Source organism: Lates calcarifer, linkage group LG2, assembly GCF_001640805.2.
Source record: "Lates calcarifer isolate ASB-BC8 linkage group LG2, TLL_Latcal_v3, whole genome shotgun sequence".
Classification (NCBI taxonomy): domain Eukaryota; kingdom Metazoa; phylum Chordata; class Actinopteri; family Centropomidae; genus Lates; species Lates calcarifer.
In genome coordinates this window covers 20,066,320-20,092,226 of record NC_066834.1, presented here as the reverse complement: position 1 = coordinate 20,092,226, position 25,907 = coordinate 20,066,320, and the positions used below count along the sequence as shown (strand labels likewise).

Below are 25,907 nucleotides of genomic sequence, written 5' to 3'. Positions count from 1 at the left end.
TGGAACACGTCTTTGGCCAATCAGACTGTTTGGTTGAAACTACCTGTTGTTTAACAGTTTCCTTTTACTCGCCTTGCTAACAGAATACATGTTGAAAATATAAGACAGACCTGTAGTGTTCCCATGGTCACTGACCCAAATAAAAAGCTCCCCCCCATAATTTCCTTTATGAGGACAACTAGGCACTTGTCCCTGCAGATTTACAGGTCAAAGCTTTGAGACCCGACGCAGATATGTGAGATGCAATATAAACAAATACCGGACAAATTGGACTTTGGGCAACAAATAAATTCTGCAGTCTTTAACAAGGTGGTCTTTATTCTACAGAACAGGCAGCTTGAACATGTTTAGGAAGTTCAAACTGTAAAGGTACCAGTAAGCAGGAGCAGATGGAGACAGTGGGCAAACCTCTTGTGGTAAAGCCCTCAAATTGTTCTGTAAATGTTTGGTTTTATTATTTTGTGCTCTTTACTGTTCCCTGTTAAGTTGGAGTTTATGAAAGTCGTCATCATGGTAAAATGCAGAATGCAAGTACCAATGAAGTTGTGTCATTAACAAACAGTGATTTGAACAAGCGGGAATGAATTAGAAGCATTCGATCTTAGTAATCTGAAACATCTGGAGATGCGCGACAGTCGGTCTACTGCAGACTGCTGAAGAGGTAACTATCAGCTGTTGAAAGCCAACAGTTGAGGTCTCTAACACAACATAATTGTCTTTCTAACTCATACCTTTGAAGTGAGAAAGGCAAGAAAAGCATGAATACTCCCCTGAATACACTTACACTGTAAGACATCATTTTCAATAAATCCCTGGAATAATTTTGCATTTGGAAATTCACTTTTTTCTTGTTATATGCCTCTAACGTAACCCACTTCCTCTCATATTCCACAGAACAACTGTTAACAGTTCAGATATGGGAGCAAACTTGTGTGACTTGTCTGTAAATGGGTGTTTCCATTCAAGAAAACTGAGACAAAACATCCTTGCAGATGGGATGCATTATAGCTTATTAAGGTCAAGGCCAGTGGTGAAATAATAATACAGTCCTGCAGATCCGAAGGTTAACAGTTTCATTCTTAATTGATTCCCATGAATATGTTAATTGATGAATAGAATGCATAACACAATATTTGTGTTTGGTTACATGATCATTGACTTGTAACTAACTTGAAAGAGACTTGAAAATTTGTAGGACTGAGGGAAATTTTACTTTCTACAACCTGCATAATATATAAAATAATTTTCTATTTTGAAACATATACTGTACATTTTCTTTTGTCACACAAGTGCCATTTATGTTTGTATGTTAGCATATATTATATGATGTACAGTACTGTGCCAACACCAAGGGAGAGACAGTACAATGAGACCCTTCCCATTACAATATACAAATAGTAATAGTAATTGCATATTCTTTTCTTAGTGATGCTTTCCTATGTGAAATGCAGCTAATTTGTTAATAAAGACTTTTACTCGTTCTTATTTACCAAATTCATTAAAGGATACGTGCCAATTTATGACAATTATACTGTAAGCACAGTGTCTCACCAGAGATTTAGAGAATCAATGCTCAGGGAAGACTCAGGAGCAGTTGTTGACAAAGTAGAGAAATATGTTAATTTCTGTTACCTTTAGTTAAATATCACCAGCTGTTTCACTCGTCAGGCTGTTGCTGGTTTCTTGTGTTAGTGGCTGCACACTGTCTTTGCCTTACAAGACGGCTCTCCATGCCAAATAGCAGAGAGAGAGAATAAGAGATTTTCCAGCTCTGTCAAACTAAGATAGCAATTCACACGTGTAGATTGATGTTGTGTGAAGTTAATTCTATAAACATCACAGAAAGTGGTGTTTTTGAGAGTTTTCTTATGAGAAACAGGCAGCCATGTGTATGCGTGTGAGTGGTAGAGGACTGTGAATGAATAGGCACATCTGTGTGGTCTGTACCCCTGAGGAGCCTGACGTTCACCTCCCACCATGATACACTGCAAAGGCAGAGAAGAGGAAGGGGTTAATAAGGAACAAAGGGGTTAAAAGGATCTGGGACAGGGTCTTTCAGGTCCATAAGAACAATAGTCATGACAACAGACACAAAGTCTGTCACGCTGTGTGCCTGATTTAACCAGGACAATTAAAAGCAGCTTTTAATCTTTGGTTAGCCTCTCTGTGTTATACATTATCGTGGGAGACAGAAACATTTGACACATAATCTCTGGTCTGGGTGCCATGACTTTGATGTGAGACTCAACTGAGAAGTTACTGTGATCAAAATGACTGAGACATGATGAGCTGTGATCTTCATTTAATTCAAAACAAGATCCTGTGTGTAGGCAGTGAATAATAAAGCCCTTACAGACTGGGTACTGTTTGATTTGAAGATATCAAGTAAAATACAATGTTCTTTTTCCTTTCTTTTTTCAAATCAATGTATACTGCTTTGGGAACTCTTGGAGCTGACTTTCTGTGCATCACATGTTGAGCTTGAGATGTTTCCCGTAACATCATTGTCACATAATCATCTGACTCCCATTATTGGTTTACTCCTATTTATTTATTTCCCCTGGCAGGCGAACAGAGCCGAGGTGACGCAGAGTCGACATAGTCTGCTGCCTGGGAGTGGTGTGTAAGTTCATGGAGCAGGCCTGAGGACAACAGAGGAAAACACATGGCTCATACTGAGAATACTGTATATGTGTATCAACATGTGGCACTGTCAAACCCACTGATCAGTTCTTTGTTCCATGCTATCCTTCTCCTCTGGCTTTTTTCCCCACAGTTAACTGTCTAACAGAGCTGACATCTGATGTAAGAATAAGTATAGATTTTTATGTTTTACGTTTCTCAGGAGTTTAATTTGCTGGAAAACTGCATTTCTGACTCTGAAGTTACTTTAAGAGTGGCATGTAGGTCCTGTAGCACCCCTTTGTATTTTGTATTTAGGAACTTCAGTTTTCTCTTTCCTCCACAAAGACGATTATCACAATATGAATGGGCTTGCAACCCAAAGGCCACTGGATAACATCCCTGACACCAGACAGCTGTTAATCTGAACAGATAAAGTAAGCGAGTAAAATGAACATATTCATTAAATGCTGCCATGGTACCACAGAGCAAGGCATTTAATCCCTATTTGCTGCTATGGAATTGCTCTGTGGATATTTTAAAACAGCATCTGTGTAATTTTGAGACTGTAAATTAAAGTAATACACAATATCATGTTCCATTAAAAGTTATTTACTTGCAAAACTAGAAAAATGGTAAAATAATGTGAAAGGTTGTGCAATAATGTATCTTTTCTTCACTCAGAATATATTGTATAAGAAAAGATAATCTCTGTTTTATGAACATCAAAGGAAAACCATTCATTCAGATTTTGGACTTAAACAGATTTTATAATATTCAGGTAATAATTCTAATCTGGCCTGGATGTGGGCACAGTCTCAGTTTTCATCTAGAGAACGAGGCCCCAGCCTGAGAAATATAGTCCTTGAATGCCCGGACATTCTCCAGGGTTGAAACACCACTAATAGTACCCTTTCACAGCATCCTCAAACCTTCCCAACATTTTGTGGAGTTTTTGTGGAGTGTTTCGTGCAGAAGGGGCTGTCAGCAAACACAACAATGGAGATAGTTTGAATAGAAACGAGTGTCATGTGTTTTTGCTTAACGTTGCCTGGTCCATTGTTTACACGGAGAAGAGAGAGGCACACTGAGTCCAGCTGCTCTGGAATATTTGGCTCTCGTGGTCTTTAACACATCTTCATTGTAGCTCTCACCAGCCCTCCCTGCAGCTGCAGTCATACGCCATGCTGTCCCACTAAATTCACAGCAGGGACAGTTTGGTGCAGTTTAGATCTGTGTATCCAGATATACTGTGTACAGTTACACACATGTTGTGTCTGCAGTACATTCTGAGTCTTTCTAAAGGGAGAGCAGGGAAGGATGTTTGAGCTTTTTCCAATCTCAGATTGATATTCTATTCTCACATAGGCTACAACATAGTCTGATCTCTTATTAATTATTATTTTGAGATACAAGTGGGGAGGGTGTTGCAGTTTTCCTTTAAATCAGGAGGAGTGTGAATATGATGTGATGTGTCTCGTAGCTCAGGGGCAGACTGTTCCAGGGTGCGTCATAGAGTTTTCACAGATTTTTTGGGGGTCTGGTGGACAGAGCCAAAAATACTTTCTTAAATTCTGTAATTTGCCAACTCAAAAAAAGTGGATTTAGTGTTGAGTTACTCTTAAAAAAGTGAAACATAAGTTTCAGCCCCCTCAAAAATGATTGGTGGGAACCAGTCATTTTTGTAAAGCCCCTCATTCCTTTCTGAAATTTATTTAGTTCACATTATATGGTTGACTCAGTCTTCAAAAACCCATGGCTGTAATAGTGTTGATATGTTAACATGTTTTTTTTTCCCCGCCTGTCCCCACTTACACACTCCCAGCAGTCTGAACGGCATCCCTGTCCACTTTTATCCAGCAAGCGTTTGATCCAGTGCTGATGGACTTTAGACCTCTGACCAGGCTGTGATTTCAGGGCCCAGAGCAACTTGAGATGTACGGGTTAAAGTGCTGGCACAAGGAGGCGTGAAAGCTGGTCTGACTGAGACGGGGCGTTCATTAATCATGGTCACAGAGAGTTCTAATAAAGAAAAAGAGGCAGATCTGATCTCAGCTCTGGTTCTCTGATCCTCCACCAGGTTTGTAGTGGGCTCCAGATGTGAGGGCTGACAGTCACACACACACAGCTCCATGCACACACATTGCCTTGCATGTAACATCCACCTATATGCACAATCGTGTAGAATTTTGCCCTCAATGAGCAGAGAGGCAGGGTGTGTTTGTTTTGACATAATGTAGCTCAAATGTGGCATTATTGTATTACTGTGGTGGAGACAGCAGCTTTCACCTGGAGACTCAGAGCGGCAGCCAGGCCTTTGATGCTATTTACTTCAAAGCCATCTACTCATTGTGTGAGTGTGTGTAGTTATTGGAAACCAGAAACCACTTTTCCTCTGTCTGGTGAATCATTTCATTTCATTCATTTTGTGCATAGAAGGACACAAACACACACAGACACACACCTCTACAGCTGACTTTGACTCATGCTGATGTGACCTGGTTCTGGCTGCTCCAGAAAGCATCTCGACAGTAAAATCATGCTTTATAGGTTTACTGTTAATCTTTCAGGCAGGTGCATTACCCCACAGATCCACTAGAGGGCAACAGTCAAGCAGTTTTATCATCAATCATGGTCAAAGATAGTTCTCACATTCTGGCCTAGAAATCATACGTCAGTCAGTTGCTTTGTTTTGCTTGGTGTGTGCTGTTTTATCATTAAAAACAGTGCTGTTATAAATTTTGACTGTTTGACAGTAAAACATATTTTTCTCATGGAAAGCCTTGCTCAGATGCCTTGTAACAGTTTCTATAAATATAATAATTTAGAGAAGAACAAAATTATCATTATTGCTGAAACACTGAGTTCATTGTGGTTTATGTGGTCATTTGTCTCTATATAATGTCCACTCTTCAAAACACTTAACACATTCATCATATCAGAAGACTATGTGAAATAAACTGTGTATACTTTTGCATTGCTTTGATACAAAAGGGATTTTTTCTCAGAGTGCTGAGGACACAGCCATTGCTCTGTTGGAGCAATGCAAAACACACAGTGATAGAATATTCTGTTTCAGAGACACAGAAACTATTCACACAAATCTGTCTCTAATGAAGAGGAGTAACAGTAAAGACGAAGCTTCTGTTTTCTGTATGTCTGAGGGTTTTGGGAACTTGAGGTGGAAAAATGGCCATAAATTATTTTTAAAATGACAATACTCAGTGACATTTTCTGGATTAGAAGTTTAGGGAAAACAACAGAAAACGCCTGGGGTACACCTCTGCTACTAATCTGGCTGCTGAGTGGAGGCAGAGCACCATCGATACATGTGAAGTGAATCAGCCTCCAGGTGGACAATAGCACTGAGGTCATATCCACAGCTCTGCAATTTATTTATCTATGTAAGCTCATACCTGAGACTGTGTTTTGGCACAGCTGTGCTCAAACACAATGACAATGCTAAAATGTTAAGCAGGGATCATTTTTACCATGGTCTCTGTGTTTAATATGTTAGCATGCTAACATTTTGCTAAAAAAGCACTGATGGTGATGGGAATATCATTTGTTTTGCAGTTATTTGGTGTTACGCTGAAATATTATACAAATGAAATTTGACCTGATGATGACACTGGATGAAAAGCCAAGGGCCCAACAAAGTTATTACAGTTCATCCTGATGGGAACATGAATATCTGTACTAAATGTCACAGCAAAACATCCAGTATCTGACAATATGCTTCAGTCTGGTGCAAAGCTGTGGATTGACTGACATTAAAGTTAAGTCGCTTGATTTTCACTGTAAGATTTGCTTATTTTCAAAAAAGAAGGAGGCTTTCCTCTTTCCCCTTGCTTTGTGAAACTGCTGTGGTCATTTTATCATTAAACCTCCATGACAGTCTGGAGGAACTCAGTAGTGAATGAGACAGTGTGTGGGAAGTTGTTTTCAGTCTTTTTTTTCTGTGTTCCTACAGAAAACAGAGAAAGTTTTTAATCTTTTTGTCATGGCAGTGCTGAAAAACAGTTGGTTTGAACGTGTAGGTGGCACGCCTCAGCATCCAATTTAGCTTAGTATCGTGGAGAAGGAGGACACGTCCCCTCCACCCCAGAACAGAAAGGCCCTGCTGTCTCCTCAGATGAAAGCAGGTGCCCAGTGACAGGCAGTAAATGTCAGACCGTGGGTCTAGTGAAGGCAACTGATGCAGCATCAGACTAAAGGAGTGAGTCACGGATACATCCTGCAGTGCAGTGTGGAAGATGTTAGGACTCTGTAAGGCTGGAGGTCATTATTTCCTGAATCATTAGCCACATTCAGTGGTTAACAATGATAGTTGTCTATGCTAATGTTCCACATTATATAAACTACACAAGACATTTCCCCACACAAGCCATTAGTGATGCCTGCGCCATCACACGAATGAATAAAACTGTCAATATCTTATGTGCACTATTACTGTGGGGAATTACTACTGACTGCTTCCCTGACGGCTGTCAAGACAGGTGAACACACGGGTAGACCAGCTGGCAAATGTGGATCAATAGTGCCAAAACACAGTCGACAGCCAGACAAACAGAGGGTTGTTTAGGGACTGTGAGTTGGGGACTGCTGCCTACTGGACCGGATAGAGTTAGCATTTGTTTTATTTTTCTGTCTTTGTATGGGAAAGAACATAGTGTTCTGTGCAGTCAGCATCCAGGTAGTTTTATTTTGCATAACTGATTTCTCACAAGAGTGAATCTGAAACATTTTATTATGGTTCATGGACAAGTGCACCATTTTGCAGCACAACAAAACTGAACCTGTTACACCAGTTCTCTCTGTTACCCATTCTATCGTGTTGACGCACAGTATGTGAGGAAATAATGAGCAGTTTGATGAATGTTGTAGCATAATTAATAGGATAATTATTCATTCATTTCATCATTTATTAATGCTTTAACATTAGATTGAAAACTAAGTCATTTATAAACAGTAATAAACCACCAATTCAGCTGTTGCATATGTTAATCAAGTCATTCATACAATGCTCATTAGTATTTCACATTAGAAGAAGCCACTGACTGTGGTTCAAATGCTCTGCAGTACTTTTCCAGAGTGTCAAAGGTCAAATAGTCAAAAGTCCTCCAACCTGGGCGACCTAATAGTCGAATGGTTAGGGTGCGTACCTAAGTACCTAAGTGACCATATAGGTCATTCATGGTTACAATAATAAAGACATAAGGTTGTGGACTGGTCATGGATGGACGAAACAACAGACAGCTGATTTCAAAAGCTGTCGAACAGCAATCTCTTGTGTTAAAGTCCTGTGTTTTGTTGATCCATCCATCCACTCCAACCCTCCCCCAACACGGACCTTCTCGCTCTTTACACTATGTCAGCTGACTCTCTCCTTTGCTCCTGTTATCATCACTCTGGCCACAGGAGACTATGTAACAATAAAACCTAACTATGTGTTGTAAAAAGCTGCTGCACAGACGACTTATGGGGTCGCTTTTTAGAGTACAGTCTCTCGGAGGGGTTTACCAGATGAAGTTGACTGCAGCCTGCTGGAGCACACTTTTCAAAACCAGATAATTCAAAAACTGTTCTCACTTATGGCTTAAACTGGTTGATAAATCACCACTTGTTGAATTATTAACTCCTAATAGAGTCATTAGTTAAAATTTAGAAACCCTTGATAATGAGTGGCTTGTTTTAGTTAAAGTCTCCTCTTTTTTCTCATCTTTTTCACCTTCAAACTTTGACATTTTAAGAAACAGTGTTAAATGTTCTGTTTCTCAGCAACTGATGCGGGAAACCTGTTTGTAAAAGCGGCAGAATCGCTGCAGGCCCACACAGAGAAGAGACTACACAGTGGATAGATCAGCAAAGTCTCATTTAGTTAGCCTCCCCCAGGAGTGTGGGCAGATCAGAGGAATGAAGAAAGGGAGGCGTGTCTGCATCAAATGCTTCACAGCCTCATGCCAGGATTTTTATTTCACATCCTTTACACTAAACAGGATGTGCAGTATTTTGTGCTTTCATGTTTAAAGGATTTAACACCCAAGCACGACAGAAGCGTCTTTGGAAAATATTTGCTCCCATTCAATTCAGTATTTTGAAGTCACAGGAGATTTTTTAATGTAAATGTTACTGTATTATAGATTCATTTTATTATACTGCCTTATCTTATTAAGTCTACACTTAAGTGGAAGATACAGATGGGTGAGGGAAACAAAAAACACACTTGACCACCTGCCCCTCTATAGTAAGATCAAGCACATCTAGAGCTTCTCTGGATCTCACTTTATGGACAGAGGTGATGGTTCAAGCCTGTAAACGGTACAAATTACAGAGTGAGGAAAGGAGCCATGAATTTGTACTGAAAGGAAAGAGAAAAAAGGCTGAAGAGGAAGCATGACTTGATATGATGGGTGTAATTAAGTGCAAGAATGTGTCTTCCATCCAGCTGGGCCCATGAGATACAAATTTCCACATTTTACACATTGTGATGGCTTTTTGACTCACAAGGACCAGAGGCATCACTTTTTGTGTGGGTGTGTGCATTAGTGTGTGTACTGTTAGTATGTGTGTGTGTGTGTGGTGGGAGTTACATTTATTTGGTGATCTGATATGACGTAAGATCACCCCAGGGGTTAGATTACATGGCCTTTGGATTGCACATCCTATGGATATTTATAACTATCGGGACAGGATGTCACCCACTGTGAACAGGAAATAATGCCTGAAAGATATAGTCACAAAGCATACATTTATCACATCTCTGTCAGGACCAGATGATGTGAATACAGGCAGGGTGAAAAATCCACCAGGAAGGGCAAAGGCAAAGGTTTGCCTCTGTCATGGGAATACTAATAGGAATTAAACAGAATTTCTATTGTGCTGTTCCACAAGTCCAATATCTATAGGCATGACTGTCCGTCAGAGCAGCAAGACAGTATCTTTGGATGACAGTTTTTGGAGTTGTTCCACTATCACTCAGTTTTAATGACCATCTCTGTGGGAGTTTTAATTTGAAAAATTACATCCTATTAAGTTTTATTGACTTGCCACTCCTCCAGCTGTGGAGCAGAAAATGTCACCACAAGTCCATGAAATCACCACAATGGCTGTCATATTGTCCAAGGAGACCAGTTATTCACTCTCTCTGGAGCAGCTCCAGCACCTGCCTCTCAGTGGCATCACCATCATTTCTAACATTAACATTTCTTTGTGTTTAAAGCTAATTAGCAAATGTTAGCTGGTAACACACTAAAGTAAGATGGTGAACATAGTAAACATTATACCCTAGCAGCATGTTAGCAGGTTTATTCATACTTTGAGGCCAATGTTGCTCCAAGACCATTTCTCTTTTGAAGACTGAGGAAACACAAATACGTGTAAAATTGGCTACTGTATCATTGCCCTCACCGCGTTAATTGTCTTCTAGGTTAGATGTTCCAAGTCTTCCTCAAAAAAATTACAGTATAAGCAAGTATGATGCATTGCAATTCAAAGCCAATCTGAAACAACAGACATTTTGAAAGTAGTGTGACGACACTCCGTCACTGCCTGCGGGTAACGCTCGCTCACAAACTCGTTCATCTAAACCTCTTATGTTTGCTTCGTTCCCTCTTGTTTTAGCACTTAACAAACTGTGCAGGTATCTCGTTTCCATTTCTGTTTCAGCAGAGCCACCCGGGGGGCACAATTAGTAGTTTAACGTCCATTTACGCAAATATTCAAACACATCGCTTACCTGGAGTATGTCTGTCTTGTCTGTCGGTGGGCGTGGTCGGCAAAACACGGGCACAGCGGGTATCCGCTTTTAAATATGATGTTCTCGTGGCCTTTCCGGCTCAACCACTATATATATATATATATATTTATATTTTCTCAGCAAATACATTGTTTGGGTGAAGGAACATATTTATAAAAACAGTTAATTTCTGTTTAATAGGGCTTAAAAAATGTTTTGTTGTTCTTGTTTTTTGTTTGTTTGTTTGTTTTACTTTCTTAAGCCTGGTGGGAGGGGCAATGGGTTTAAAATGGGCTGCCTTGGCCCTGGGCAGTCACTCTTGTCTTGGTTACAGAGAAGCTATGAAATCCTCAGACTGTTTTGTATTCCCATGAAATTGTTACTGTGAGTTATTGATGAACTCAGTTGATGAATTTTAATTGTTTGTCTCTTCCAAAACACTTAAATTCGTTTTTTCTCTGTAAGTATTTTTCCATTATCTGCTATTACTAAAGTAATCACGCCATATTATTTTCTGACTATGCCTTCATAATTTTTTTTCTTTTTGGAGGGATTGGAGTTGAAAACTATGACACTGTGACATAAAATATCTGAAAAAAGCCAGTATAGCTCATGAATGTGATGGGTTTGAACCTTTAATTTTCATATTTGGGCTAGCTAATGGTCCTTAAAAGTGCTGTCAAGACAGGTTTCACTGTTGTTGCAACTTTTCTGACTTCATCACAGCCAGAGTCTCTGAAGTATTACCCACATTTCTTTATATAATATATTGATTTATTTTGAATTCTCTCAAACTATTCCCTTTTAAAAGCAAAGACATTCATATACAGTTGAGACAATACATGCCACCAGCAGGCATCAACATGATCAATATACTTCACATATAAACACAACAATCCCTTTTTAGAAACAAAAAAAGTTAAGTGTGTACTGTGTAATGTGTAACACATTACATTTTCTACAACATCATTCTTACAGAAAAAGATTTTTTTAAATATTGAAAGGATTGTAAAGAATTATATTATAAAGAAGGTATTTCCTGCATCTTTAGTCTGGGCACTGTGGTACTGACCTTGCAGCTTTTAATCCTGACAATAGGAGACCAGACAAATGTCAATATAATAATCTAAATGAAAAAGTAATATAAATGTGTCTTTTGGCTAAAAAGGGGGAAAAGACATATTTCTCTTCCCTATAGTGTATCTATATACGTTTCTGGCTTTGGCATCAATTGACTTACTGAATAATGGATGGTTTAATTCATTACGTAGTTTTGACCACCTCATATTAATTATATGCAAGTATGTCTAAAATAGACCACATCTATTTCAGCTATTATCAGTTTGCATCATGCGGCCAACTGCAGAGAAATGAGCATCAGACAATATAAATAAAACTAAGCTGTAATGACTTTAAAATCACAAAGCCACTGCATATTCAGCATAAATTCCAGTGGCTAATAAGGGGGCAGAACTTCTTTTTCCTTTTCGGCAACCACACAAAACAAAACAATAATTCAGCAGGCATACCACACAAAGTGAGGCTATTCTATCGGTCTCATACTAAATGTAAGGTTTTAGTCAAGAGAGGTATTTACAGTTGGTGAACAAATACTGGCACAGTAATACACCACAGCAAACCACAGGCAGAGTGGTAACATACAGTATATGCACCACAACTTTGTTAAGTTCTATTGAACATTATGTTTGTAGCCTGTGGGCACAATACAAACAGTACTACAACATCAGCACAAATTGCATACAGTACATCCAGAATGATACAGTTTTACAGACTACAGTTTTCAGAAGTCACAGTGGAAATAATAACAAAGGCGATGCAGGGATGCAGAATACCGTTGATATGGAGAAAACTGCTGCACATCCCTTCTCCGTACAGTGGTCAGTGCTTCTTCCGCTACAGCCCTGTAGATACACATGGACCATCTGGATATTGTCTTTCCTCAAAACAGCATTACCAGTTATTTAATTCACAAACATGTTGATGAATAACAACTATCAAACTTAGCATAGTTACCAAATATTCACTACTGAACAAAAAATAAAGAGACTAAAATAAATACTTCACCTCTTGGACATTCGCTAGGCAGCAAAGGGACAGTGGGTGCAGTCTGTCCCAATCTGTCCATCAGTTCTACAGAACATCTGACTGGATGGAGTGCCAGCGAGCAGTTTCTATTTGCCCCCGACTGCACATTTCCTTCCAGTGTCCCTGCCCCGCCTCCGAAACACCGCTGCCAATCAACACACGGCCCAAAATACTGCTCTTTGTGTAGAGGCGGCCCTGTAGATCCAGATAACCAGATTAAAAATAAGAGAAATAATGAGATATTTATTTGTCAGTATCATATAAATTTGTCACATAAAACTACATGTCTCTGTTTAATATGTACTGAATATGAGGAATGTAGAACTTACCTGCATGACGATGAATTCAAGGACCAATGGCAGCTGAGTGATGTCACCAGGGGGCAGGTCAAACAGAAATGGAGCATTCCAGACAGGGTTTGGACCACTAGCTCCTTTGGTCTCCTTGGTACCAATTATTTTCCCATCCTGACGCAGGTTGATGACAACATAGTGGTCTGTGGGGAAAAAAATTACATCCACAGTCATGATTGTATTCCAATTATATAAAATTTATGTCATAATTAGATTAAATGGCCTCTTTTTGCAAGGGTTAACAAATAACAAGAAGTAGCAAAATCATTCACATGAACATTTGTGGTTGGTGTTGGTGTGTGTGCACCCATAGAAAGACTGCTGTGTATTGTGTTGTTAACTTGATATGAAATGGTCTACACATGTTGATTTACAGCCTCATAATCCTCTCTAAACTCCTCTCCGCTGTCTCTGTTCTAAATCGGCATCGTCTCTTGGGAAATATGATTTCCCTTGTAAATCCATTCTTGCATGCTAATTGGATTTACTAAAATTAAAAAGCAATGTGTCACTGTCAGATAAGAATCATGCATCTGTAAAGAATATTCATTCTCACAGACTTAGGACCCATCTGATCTTGAAACTCATAAGGAACACATAACTGACCACGTGTAGGAAACCAAAACATTAAGTTGTTTTTTTCTTTTTACACAAGCCTCTGCTTCTTCCTCTCATCACTGGCATCATCAAAGCAGAGCTTTAAATCAGATGCAGTGAGATATGATACAGACGGGAGGGGAAATGACACCAGGCTGATCGGTTCCTAATCTGATTATACTTCAAACCAGTCAGGGAACCAGTTTGTCTGACTATGACTGGAGCAATAGAGGAGAATACAGACAGAGGCAAGATGAGAAGTTAACATGTCAGCTAGTGTGTTCATGTGCATTGCAGTTAAAAACTATGCCGCACTAATGGCAATATTAAGCTTGCTGGTGGAGTTAATATTGGCAACTACAGCCATGAAAACAACCAAGGTGAGATTGAGTTTGACTGTTTGGGAAATACACATATTTACTTTTTTGGTTAAAAAAAGATGCTATGATCAAAGTGTTGTAATGTCTGTCTGTTTAACATGGAGCTGGAGTCAAGAGACAGTTAGCTTAGCCTAGCATAAAGATTGGAAACAAGGGGAGAAGCTAGCCAGGCTCTTTGTAAAGGCAACAAAATGCTGCTGTTAGTTGCACCACACCAGAAAACACTCATATGGGACATTATGTGAGGCAACAACAAACAGCTTATTTTACTGTTGTAGTAACTGCTGGTCTTCACCTGGAGCTCCTGGGATACGCGTGAGCTTGGCCAGATTCTCAGCCTTTCGGACCATCACCTTGATGCGCTGGGCCACTGTCTGGTACTGCAGCAGGATGAACAGTTGGCCCAAAGCCCTCGGCACACACACAGAGCTCTTCCTGTGACCCAGTGTTTCCTGAGAACTCACACTCTGAGAGTGGGATTGAGAAGGAAACCAATAGAGAAAGAAAAAATGTGAGAAATTCAGCAAGAGGAGGGAAAGTCCTCTTTCACCCAGCAGATGTTCCCTTCATCCTTTGGGAGGCTGGGAATGAAGTGAAACCAAGAAAAAGAAAACAAGAGAATAGAGCAGATTCAAGCTGTGAAGCACTTAAATCCCATGTTCTAATGGTTAGAATCTAACCCATGCTCGTGAATATGCTTCTATAGTTTTGTCAGTGAAAGAGTTAATCAAGGCACTGATACTGTCAGAATCAATGTTTCAATTCCCATCAGTGGGATTTTCAGTGAATCACTGCCTGTCAAAGAAAAAGAAACAAGTGAAGAGTTTCGATCTGAATCAGATTTTCTTTATCTGAGGGATATTTCCATAATATAATCAGTTTTTATTCATGAGGCATCTTGGAATTACCTGCGTAAGGAGCTCAGCTGGGTTTAATCTGTATCACATTTTCAGTCACTTAAAGTTAATCTGTAATATTCGTGATCATTCTTTGTAGCTATCAGGATGGAGGATTTTGTTGACTATCTGTCCTAAAATAATGGACGTTCATGCACTGAGGCGTTTTGGTTAAAGGTAATAGCTAATGTTTAAGTATGATGGTAATTTCCATCTGATTTCATATCAGATCTCATTAGCTTGCAGCATTGTTTGGGGTCTGGTGAGTCACAGTCTGCTCTCAACTGGCTGAGTGTTAGCCCGCCAGCGACTTGCTGAAGCCGGGCAGCAGAGTGTGAAGGCGATTTCATCCAACAAGTGAGTTTCGGTTGACTGCCTCTGTCTGTCACTAGCACTTTGCCTCAGAGACCATCACTCACACTTCAACCGCCTTTTTAAAGATGTTATTCTGCAAACACACATTGCCAAACAAACCTTTAAGCTATTGCCAGAGATTCGTTTTTCAGGAAAGTGAGGTCTTTCAACCTTCCAGCAAACAGTTTCCAGCTGGTACTGGTCACTTACAGGCTGCTTAGAGGCAGTTCCCTGATGGCAGAATCAGAGAAATTTGGGGAGGAGGTATACTACACTGACAGAAAAGAAAAAAAATGTGTTGCATCCCACTTTATCTTTGACACAGAAGGGACTATAAGATTAGAGGTTAGATCCTAAAAAAATACCTACATGAACAAATGTAAAACAAAGGGCACAGTATAGTTGGAAATAAAACTTACTAGCAATGGGACTGCATAAGTCCATTCTTCTGATAATATCTGGTAAATCTGTTCACTCCAGATATATTGGGTTATGTAACAGGACCCAACAGACTGATTATATGAGTCATCCAGTGATCTCCAAACCTTCTCCCTCTGGTTTTACTTCATTTAACCTTTATTTATGTAACAATGATCGACTGAACATTCACACTCTATGAGAAACAACTTCACATACACACTCAATTATACTAGCTGCTCAGTACAACAGCCCAGTCTCCATCTATCAGGCACTCAGCAGCTTAGCATATTGTAGTATAATGCATCTAAATTTAGCTTTTCCCTCCAGATTTTCTCAGGTGGTATTAACCTCCAGGTTACTTACAAAAGAGTGAATCAAAAGATTGTGGTGGAATCGGTGACTGACAACTATGATAAGGCTACACTTTTCATCAGTATTGTTGCAATATAACTTCTGGCCACAAGAGGTAACAGCGGGTGTAATGTTGCTGAACAGCACTCTACAGTATGTATGCAAGGAAGAAATACTGCACCAATCTTTTTCCAATCCAATTTTTTCATATCATTAATATTCAGTAAGATGACTGTTTCCCATCAGGTGTGTTTGTATTCTTAACATTCTTTCAACTTTCTTTCAACTATTATTATAAGTAAAGCATTATTAATTTCTTAGCGCTTGTCCACATTGTCTCCAGTAGCCATCAAGGATCAGGGAAACTGTTCACCCAACCTTGTCAACTGGAAATTAATACTAAATTGTTTTCGCAATTACACTGTGGTGACAAAAATCATTTATGTTCATTTATGTTTACTGCACAGTCACACAGGGATTCCTGTGGAGGATGGTAAACATACAAAGTGCAGCATTTTGACAGCTGAGACCAGGGTTTGCATCCAGTCTCCTGTCTGTTAGGTTAGGTTTAGGCAACAAAAACACTGTGGTTTCCATCGTTCCCAAACCTTAAAAAAGTGCTGTGAGTGCCTTAACATAACCATAAAAATGTATAATAATGCTGTATTCACTACAAGTGGAAAATGACTTTATATACAAGTAGACTGTGTTGCTGCAAGAAATAAGAGCATGAGTGAGCTAGAGATTGGTGAATAAAATCAAACCTTGAGCAAGCTAAGGACCCAGATATTTTTCTGAGTTGCTAAAGAAAAAAAACAAAGCTATAGTGTGAATCAGTGGGTTGTTAATATCGCTCTCTGCCTACAGGATAAGTTAGCAGGCAACACTTTGCAAACAGGCTGGTCATAACAATTTGATACTGCAATGGTTTATCAGGGTTGAGTTTGTTTTGCAGACTCTGCACTCTGGAGGGGGCTGCTTTCTGTAAAGTGAAATGATTGTTAGTAATGTTGATTAGCAAACTCCAACTCAACAGTCTTCTGTGACTTTCAGTTCATTTCATTTTGCCAATCAAACAAAGTAAAACAGAACTGTTTTTTTTTAAACTATCAGCCCACAAGCTGAAATAAGCCAATTTAATGCTAGGACCCTGCACAAAATTGTGTGAGGCTGACAGAAAGGAGCGACCCAGGATAAAAGGTGAGCATTTAGCTACCCAAAGAATTATCTCAGTTATAGATCAGGGACCCAAAATCGATGGGATTCTCATGATGCTCTGCTTTTAAAGCTTGATGCAGCAACAGATCATAAAAAAATATTTGTTTTGGACAAAATATGGTGCCATGTATGTATCACTATTGTCACTGTACCATTTTACCATTATTACTGTCATTCTCAGTTCTGCAGTTTGCTTAAAACTGATCATTCTAACCAAAAAAAAAAAAAAAAAAAAATGCAACCAAAAAGCAATGTTGTGATCAACTCCTCTTGAGCTAAAATCTGCAGTCCTGAAATTGCTGTCATGCCCAGTTCCCATAAAAACATCAAAACAAGTAATGTAATGCAGATAAATAATCATCAATACCCTGGCTGGTCCCATTATACTGATTACAGAGCCTGGTGTTTTACTATAAATCCCAGAAGTGGCTACATTAAAAGATGGAGTCACTACTGCACAGCCTCCGTATATTCACCCACTCTTTAAACAATTATCCAGATTGCTAAGCAGCCCTGCTCTCTCTCAGCAACCTCCTGCTCCACATCTACATAGTTACTCGCATTCATGCCCAGCAGCCGAGGAGGAGGAAGGTGATGCTGTAAAGCACACTGGACTCTGATTTTCACTTATCTGTAAAATGGGAGAAATGGTTCTGGCCTACCCACCAAGCACACAGCATGTGTATTTTGCCCAAAAAAAAAAAAAAAAAAAAAATCAGCGTGACTAACTGAGTAATGTCCACTGAAACATCAGGACCCCCCTCTTTCAAAAGTCTGTTATTCATGCCCTCTGGCAGTGTTTCAACAGAGCCGCAGAGGGCACGGCGTGGGCGCACTGCCAGTTTGCCGCACTCTGCTTGTTTGCTCTGCAGTCACTAACAACAATGTCACGATGACTAACAACAGTGGAAAACTGGCTAATGGGTGAGCTGATTAGATGCTACATTCCTTCATGGATAAAACATGATATGTGCTATTTATAAGCCTGCGTGTGTAGTTTCTCTAACTGTTACGTCAACTGGCAATGCAGGATTTTTGAAAGAAATTACATGGAACATACATTAAGAACAGGGAGAGCCCAAAAAGGAGTTATAATCCACCCCTCTACTAAAAACCACCCACCCTCAGACACACATGCAACACATAGTCCAACCTGCTTTAGTTTGTACTTAAGGTCATCGGGTGGGCATGGCTGCCTGAAAAACTCAAGGACCTGACCCAACACATACTAGGTCCCTGGTCCACACACCCTCACCCACTTTGTTTCCTGTTTGGGTCAGGCTTAAATAGCCATGGGTCTAAGGCCCGTGCAAAATTTTGATTGGATCTGACAGCACCCATAACGACCAGAAAAAGAGCCTCATTGCCTGAGCACCCCAGGCTGCATATTAAGCCAGCGAATCAAAATGAAAGAATGTGTCTTATTGTGTGAGAGACCACTTCTTTTAATTTAAAGCAACTGTGGTCAACTGTTCCACATTTTGGGAAATTCTCATTCCTGCCAAGAATTAGATGGGCAGATCAATGCCATTGATTAGCAGCCTGTTTTGTTTAGCATAAAGACTGGAGACAGGGGAAAACAGCTAGCCTCAAAACCTCACAACCACTTCTAAAATGTACTAATTAACATGTTACATCTCATCTATTTAATCCATAGGCTTAAGTCCATTAGCGAGTTCTAGGGATGCTGGTCATCAGTTTTTGTGTGAGTCAGGATAGCTGTTTCCTCCTGTGTGCTAAACTGAGCTAACCAGCTACTGCCTGTAGGTGCAGGTGGTGCAGTGGTTACTGCTGTTGCCTCATAGCAATGAGTTTCTGGGTTAAAACATGAGTTTACACATTCACTGCCACCTGAAAAACTCCAGCCAGAGTTTGTATGTTCACCCTATGCCTGCGTGTGTTTCCTCCAGGTACTCTGTCTTCCTCCCACAGTCCACAGACATGAGGTTAGTTGGCAACTTTAAACTGCCCGTAGTTACCACTGCGAGTGTGAATGGTTGTCTGAGTGTCAGCCCTGCGATAGACTGGCAGCCTGTCCAGGGTGTACCCCACCTCTCACCCAATGTCAGCTGGGATTGGCTCCGGCCATCCTGTGACCGTCAGACGATAAGTGTTATGTCTAATGGATGTCTGGATATCAGATTATTCCCTTGAAGCATGTTGCATGTTGATCAGGAGAGACCGCTGGCAGGAGTTTTACCCCAACTTTGCCAACTCTTTGTGTGTATTACAGTTCTGAATTCAAGTAGTGACTACGAACTTCCAGTTAAATTCAGTCAGATTACATTAAATCAATTAGGTTTTGGTGTGGTGATGGTTAAAACAACAATTGACTCTAATCTGCTGTCTACAGTGTTTTTCACTACACTTTTGTTGGTCTTCTTATTCTACACACTCTTGAAAGTTTAACTGTAATTCACACATCAATACAATAAATGAAATCACCATATACCTTTTTCAACTTGCTTTTAGTTGGACTGAGCTGCCTGGTGTAGGTGGTGGTGATGTCGGGCTCCCACTCCATCTGCTCACAGGGGAGCTCCACCACCCCCAGCCCGGCCTCTCTTAGGCCTGAGAAGTCCCTGCTGTAGACAGCCAGTCTCAAGGTGCAGGTGCGCAGCTCTTCCACAGAGCCCACCTGCAGCACAAAGCTCTGATTGTGGAGGTCTGGGCTGAGGCTACGGCGGCGAGAGGCGACCTGCTGAGGGGAGGGGCAGAGTGGAGGGAGGCTGGCTCGGACAAACACCCCACTGCGCTTTCGACTGGCCCCCGACAGCCCCAGGATGTTGACCATCAGGGTGCCACAAGCAGAGGAGAAGAGCAGGGAGAAGTGCAGGAGAGGGGCAGGCTTTGAGGGGATGGAGAGAGAGTTTGAGCCATACTGTGATAGACAGGGCTCCCCCTGCTGGACGGGAGCTTTAGCAGCACCAGCAGTCAGGCGACTGCTCTCACTGTAAAGAAAACTTTCACCGCTCACGGTGCTTCGCCGACCCATCGCCCGACGAGATTTGGACACCAGATTCAGCTTGGTGAGGGAGGGCAAAGAGGCTCTGCTTTGACTTTGAGGTTTACTGGGTGAGCAAGGAACGACCGGGGTGCTGAGGCGTCGCATTGGGAAAGAAGACCCGGGAGACTGCACCAGTTCAGCTGATCTGGTAGGGCTGGGGTCAAAGGGCAGAGCAGTGAGGTCATCCTCAGAGGGAGAAGAGCTGCTTTTAGAGGAGGGAAACTCCAACACATCTCCATCCAGCTCCTCATACTGCTGCTTAACAGGCTGCGTACACGGAGACTGAGTCAATGTCACAGTCACACTCTCAGCAGGATGAGGAGTCAAGAAAACTGCTTCCTTGTCCTCAGATGAAACACTCTTCCTTCTGCGACAGCAAAGGATGCAGCCGAGGACCAAGCAGTAGCAGAACACTGCCAGACCCACAGCCAGCAGAATCTGCAGGTGAACTAGACAGACAGAGGAAAGCAAAGAGGTCAGGGTTTAATATTGTGTTAGTGGGATTAGTAAGGAGCATGATAAAGTGAGATGGGGTGAATCTGTGAGTGATCAGGGAATAGAAAGCAACTGGGAAAGAGAAATAGAGAGAAAATAGAGGAAAGAGAGAGATTAAGACAGTATAATTATCACAAACTGACAAATCAGTTCTGTACCTCTCAGACCTGTCAGTCAAAAGAAAAAAAAATCTGAAAGCTTTTCAATGAAGCCAATTTCATTACAAGACAGCTTACAACATCTGACTCTAAATATCATCTTGTTGTGTCTGCTCTCTGCATCCTTGATGAGATTAAAGAGGAAATGTCTCGGGGTTATAATCATAACCCTATAAATGATATTGTTGCAGTTGCTGCTTTGATCCAAAGCAGGAGCAGAGCACATGCAATGCGTTGGTGTCAATTTTCCTGGCAATTCAATTTTATGTGTGTGCGTGTGTGTTTGTATTCGTCAGTTGAGCTGATTACACATTCATGGTGCGTATTAGGATTTTAATCACTTAAATTATAATGTTGTCTGTATTCCCACAAAACATTACAATCAAAAGTAAGATAAGTCATTTCATCTCACACTACCAACATCAGATACTTATTAAAAATATCCTTCATGCATTTTGGATCATTTTCCTGTATTTAAAAAAATGAAATCATGAATAGAATTTCAAAATAAAGCTCTGGTTTGATAATCTGTCTGCATAAATCATCATGGAGCTGCCACAGTTACTGAGATTGAAGCTGTTAAAGCTGGACCCTGATGCTCATTTAACGTCAGATAATGAGGGTGTATTGGGATGACTCATGCATCAGACACACTGGAGGACAGTGGTGAAAAAAAAAAGGAAAAAGATTGGAGACCTGTGAGCTTCAGCCAGTGACCATAACGAGGTAAACAACCAGTGATGAGAATGAAAATAAATGACAGTGAAAACCTTTACGTTTTAATTACTATCTAAAATCAATCACTTATTAGGGAGGAATGCTGGTTGTGATTATAAATCAGCCTAAAATAGTTAAGGATCTTTTCAGTTCAGGTGCATCATATCTTTGATAAAAACTGATTTGTTTAATCAGGGGCCAGAAAGTGAAAAAACACAAATCTCATCTGACAATCTGAGGGTGTGTCTTAACAAAGTAATATACATGAATCCTCACATCATCACAAAAGACAGTAAAAGCACTGTTCAGGAGGTGCATTCTCTAAAGATTAGATCACTATCAAGCAGTGTTTGCTAAATGTCAGCGTAGATCCATCTCAGCCTGTTAAAGAATCCAGCTCCATCACCTCCAATAAGATATGAAAGTAGAGTCGGCTGAATGCTGCAGTGATGTGAGAATATAAAGGCTGAGGGCATCACTTTATGTTATGACTCAGACTGACCAGGCAGTGGACACTACACCAAATGAGGTAATGGTGAAACATGAGCCGAGCCAAATCAGCATTTAGTGCTGAATTCTTAGTCCTGAATGATGTGTCTGCAGTTTGCTGCAGTTTGTGATGTGACAGGCTGCTGGTAAACTTTATTTAACCATGAATGCAGTAATAACAACACGTGGCATGTCGTGTAATTATTGACAGAAAGGGTATGAAGCTTATTCTAACCTTTGGCTGGAATAATCTGATTTGTTTGTCGACAACATTGTTGGTCCTTATTCACACAAAGTTATCTAGAACAAACAGCAACAGGGACACCTTGCCAGTGACTTGCAACCTCTCTCCACAGTTTAAACTGAGGCTGAATGCATAACCTTCCTTTAACAGTGTTAGTTCTTTTAAATAAAATCTGTGCAAGATCCTGATATTTGCATTTTTCCCCGTCTTTAAAAAAACTGGACGTGCACAAGGAAGCTACAGTTACAACAACAACCAAAGCAACGACCGAGACTGCAGATCAAACAAAAGGAGTAAAAGTAGAGAAAAGGAGTCAAACCTACACAATGACAAGAACATTTAAGGTGTCCTACCTCCCAGAGTGTACTGCGACATGGTCCCATGCGGTTTGATGAGTGTGTTGAGTCAGTGTGAGCGCTGTGTATGAGAGCGGTCCATCGGCAGTGCGCAGGGATCTGGAACCCTCCAGCCAATAGCTTCATCGGGTGACTGAGCTTACATTTCAGACGCGGTGATTGTGCGTTGGAGGCAGAGAGGGTCCGCTGCCTTCTTCAGAACAGTTCAGCCTACCAGTGCTGCCGCTCACAGTCACTTTATGACGGTAATTAGGCCTATAGGTCCCATATGTGTCCAAAGCCCAAACGATAGATAAACAGCTGCCACAGGCTGATTGTAGCACACACATATGCACACATGTACATAATCGTTTTTCTTAACAGATTTACTGCCAAAAAGATTTATATTTATTAAAATATGATAAGATAATCCAGCATCACAGATTGAAAAAAGTTAGAAAAAAGGCATAAATACGAGTAAATGATAAGGTATAAGCAAGATAATATTGTAAAAAATATACAACATAAGAAGAGTACAAACAGGACAATGTAATAAAAATAGGAACAAAGAAGCAATATACACAGGACTATATACATAGAGACAGAGTGAACTAAATACAGATATTGCACATTTTGAAAATGGTATTGCACACAGTGAATGACTAATAGCAGCTGTTTTATTGGGATGGATTAAAGTGCAGAACCTAGTGAAATGGTCCAGGTGACTATGTGGTCTACTGGGAGCAGTGCTGGTTGTCGAGTCTGACAGCAGCAGGAAGGATTATAGTAATGTTGAAAAAATGCCTCCTACTGAATGTATGTCAACAATATGTGGACTGTAAAGGTGCATCTGCCATATGCAGAGGACAAGTGGATGAGGATCTTTAGAGATTTCATCATTATCCAGTGCATTGTTTTTCACTCCTCATCAGACACCTTTGCTTTATTCTGCATCATTACAGAACTGTGGCAAAATTGAATTTATTAAAAAGTTGACCTATAATCATGAAAAAATAGTCATTATGGTGAAAATGTGTGTATCTCCTGTAAGAGTGCAGGTCACATACAGGTCACTGTGTTGGATCTCCCACCTACACATCCACCACAAGGTCATGCAAACAAAACAGTGTGTGAGTCACTCCTCACCACATACAAAGAACTATACATTGTGAGGATGCACTGGCTCTTTTCCCCCTCCTCCAGTTTTCTTTTCATTTGGACTGAAATAACCTTTTATTTTTAAGAGCCAATCTGAGCGAGTGATTCATCAGAGGAGGGTTCAGAGCAACGACAATTCACTACTTTTTAAGTTTGTTCATTCTGCAGCAGCATACTGAAAACACCTCATATGATCACTAACATTTGTGCGTTTCTCTCATACTGCTACCATTGTATGTTTTGCAGTTGAATTCAGTATATCAAATCGTAGTGTGTGTGCAGGACCTTATCTGATCATCTAAACAGTTGTCATGGGACTCACAATCATGGGTCTAGTTTTATAGAGGCTTGTAGTCTCTGTAGGTCCTAACCATAACCCAATTGAACAATATCTTCAACGACCTTAAATAATAATATTATTATGGGGAAAATGCTTATTTGCTTTACAAAGACTTGCAGTTTCTGTAAAACATGCATATTCTCTGTAAGTTTAGTTGTGCCTTTAAACAATGAATAATGTACATGATTGTATTTCCCCTGCAACACACTGTATCAGATAAACTAGGAGTAGTACAGACTTTGTCCTGGGTGCAGACAAGCTTTTGGCATTTGCAAATCTGGTATGACCAATGACTCACAAGATATTCTTTAATGAATGTATTTGTAAAATGTTTCAAATGTACACCCTGAATGTGTTTGCACTGACAACACACTGTATGTCTAGGTGCTCACATGTCACTCTTGGTTTAATTTTGAAAAGGTCAACAGTGATTTGAAGCATTACACACTGTGTGTTTATTTATTAACTTTAAACCAGAACCACAGTATTTCCCTAACCTTAATCAAAGTGCAGTTGTTGCTTGATGTCAGCCACACACAGGGAAAACACATCGCCAGTGAAGCTAATCCAGGCAGCAATTACGCTACTCATAAAAACATAACCAGTGGAAACAAGTAAGCTGTATATTGACATCATTTCTAGGAGAGAAAGTTGTTTGTAAGACAGAGTAAAAAGTAAGTAAGTCAGCATTTAGGTCTGAAGTTCACCCTCTGTGTATTTTTGCAGCACTATTCTTCTCTTAGACATGATAGGTTTTGAGCTTCATGTTTGCTTTATAGAGAAAGAGATATGTAAATGACCACCAGACACCTTCCATGGGTTAGCGTGTGTGTGTGCTGATGTTGTTGGCCTGTGTAAAAGAGAGATTTGATTGATGAGGAAGTCTTGTTAAGATCAACAGTGTTTTCCTAGTCTGTAAACTATGGTGCCCCAACCTGCGGGGAATCCAAACAGGAAACTTGATGCTGGAATCGACATCAAGAAGAACAGAAAGACAGATGAGGTGACCACTTTTCTTTGTATGGCTAATAGGTGAGGCCTTATACCTCTCTCACTAGATTAATGTGTGCACTTGTGTATATCTGGTGAATAGTTGAGAAAAAAACTCAGTGTATTTGCAGGACAAAACCAGATTCAACAGAGGATCAAGCTGCAAACCTCCTCCATTCATCACTTACATATATGTTTAACAAATATATGAGTGATACTGCATGAAAAGGAGCCCCTGTACTTATAAAATAAGAAAATGCTCTGATGGTCTTCCTTCTAGAGATCATCATTTCTCATACTGGAAGTATATTATCCTGGGTACTATATGCCACACGGCCATGTACCTGCAAACCAGCTGCGCCTAGAAACACTCGCTCCAGGAGCATTTCTTTCATCGGCTCAATTAGCTTGACTTCTTTCGAAAAGCTCTATCACTCAGTGGCAGATTAAAATGACTCCCTACACTGATTCTGTTGTGGAGGTGTTGAGCAGAGCCAGAGCTGATCACCTTTCTCACATCCCCAACCTGTGTCTATGCACAGGTTGGGGATGTGATTTGTCTGCATGTGAATGGTAAGAAAATGAGCTACTTGTGTTGTTGACATACGAGCACAAAATGGCCTTTTCATCATGTTTTTGTGACTACTTAAAAAAAGAATGAAAGAAAGGTGGAATGAATTGCAGCATGTCTGTAATCTATTCAGAAATGCTAGTTACTTCAAGTGTCAGAGCTTTTACCTCCTCTCCAGGTGCTGATCACTTCAAGACTTTGGGCACTGGTTGATTTTTACTTTGATTCCACCAAATTATGGGCTTTCTGTGATCCTCTCCAGCTGTTATGACACCAGCGATATATTTAGCTCAATATTCAGGTAATATTTTAGATTCTAGGAAAAATTCCAATTACTCTGGAATACATAATTTTATTATTAAGCAATC

The 25,907-nt window shown here is 40.3% G+C and overlaps 1 protein-coding gene across 1 annotated transcript; it reads right to left on the bottom strand.

Annotated features, from left to right (window-relative positions):
* Nucleotides 1–10,991: 10,991 nt before the first annotated feature.
* On the bottom strand, nucleotides 10,992–25,905 carry LOC108897642 (synaptotagmin-5). Its single transcript, XM_018697366.2, has 6 exons — nucleotides 22,499–25,905; nucleotides 19,488–20,491; nucleotides 14,092–14,263; nucleotides 12,796–12,962; nucleotides 12,446–12,661; nucleotides 10,992–12,282 (listed from the first exon to the last, which is right to left on the bottom strand). The coding sequence occupies exons 1-5, from the start codon at nucleotides 22,518–22,520 to the stop codon at nucleotides 12,512–12,514; spliced, it is 1,515 nt and encodes a 504-aa protein (XP_018552882.1). The 5' UTR covers nucleotides 22,521–25,905; the 3' UTR covers nucleotides 10,992–12,282; nucleotides 12,446–12,511.
* Nucleotides 25,906–25,907: the final 2 nt, after the last annotated feature.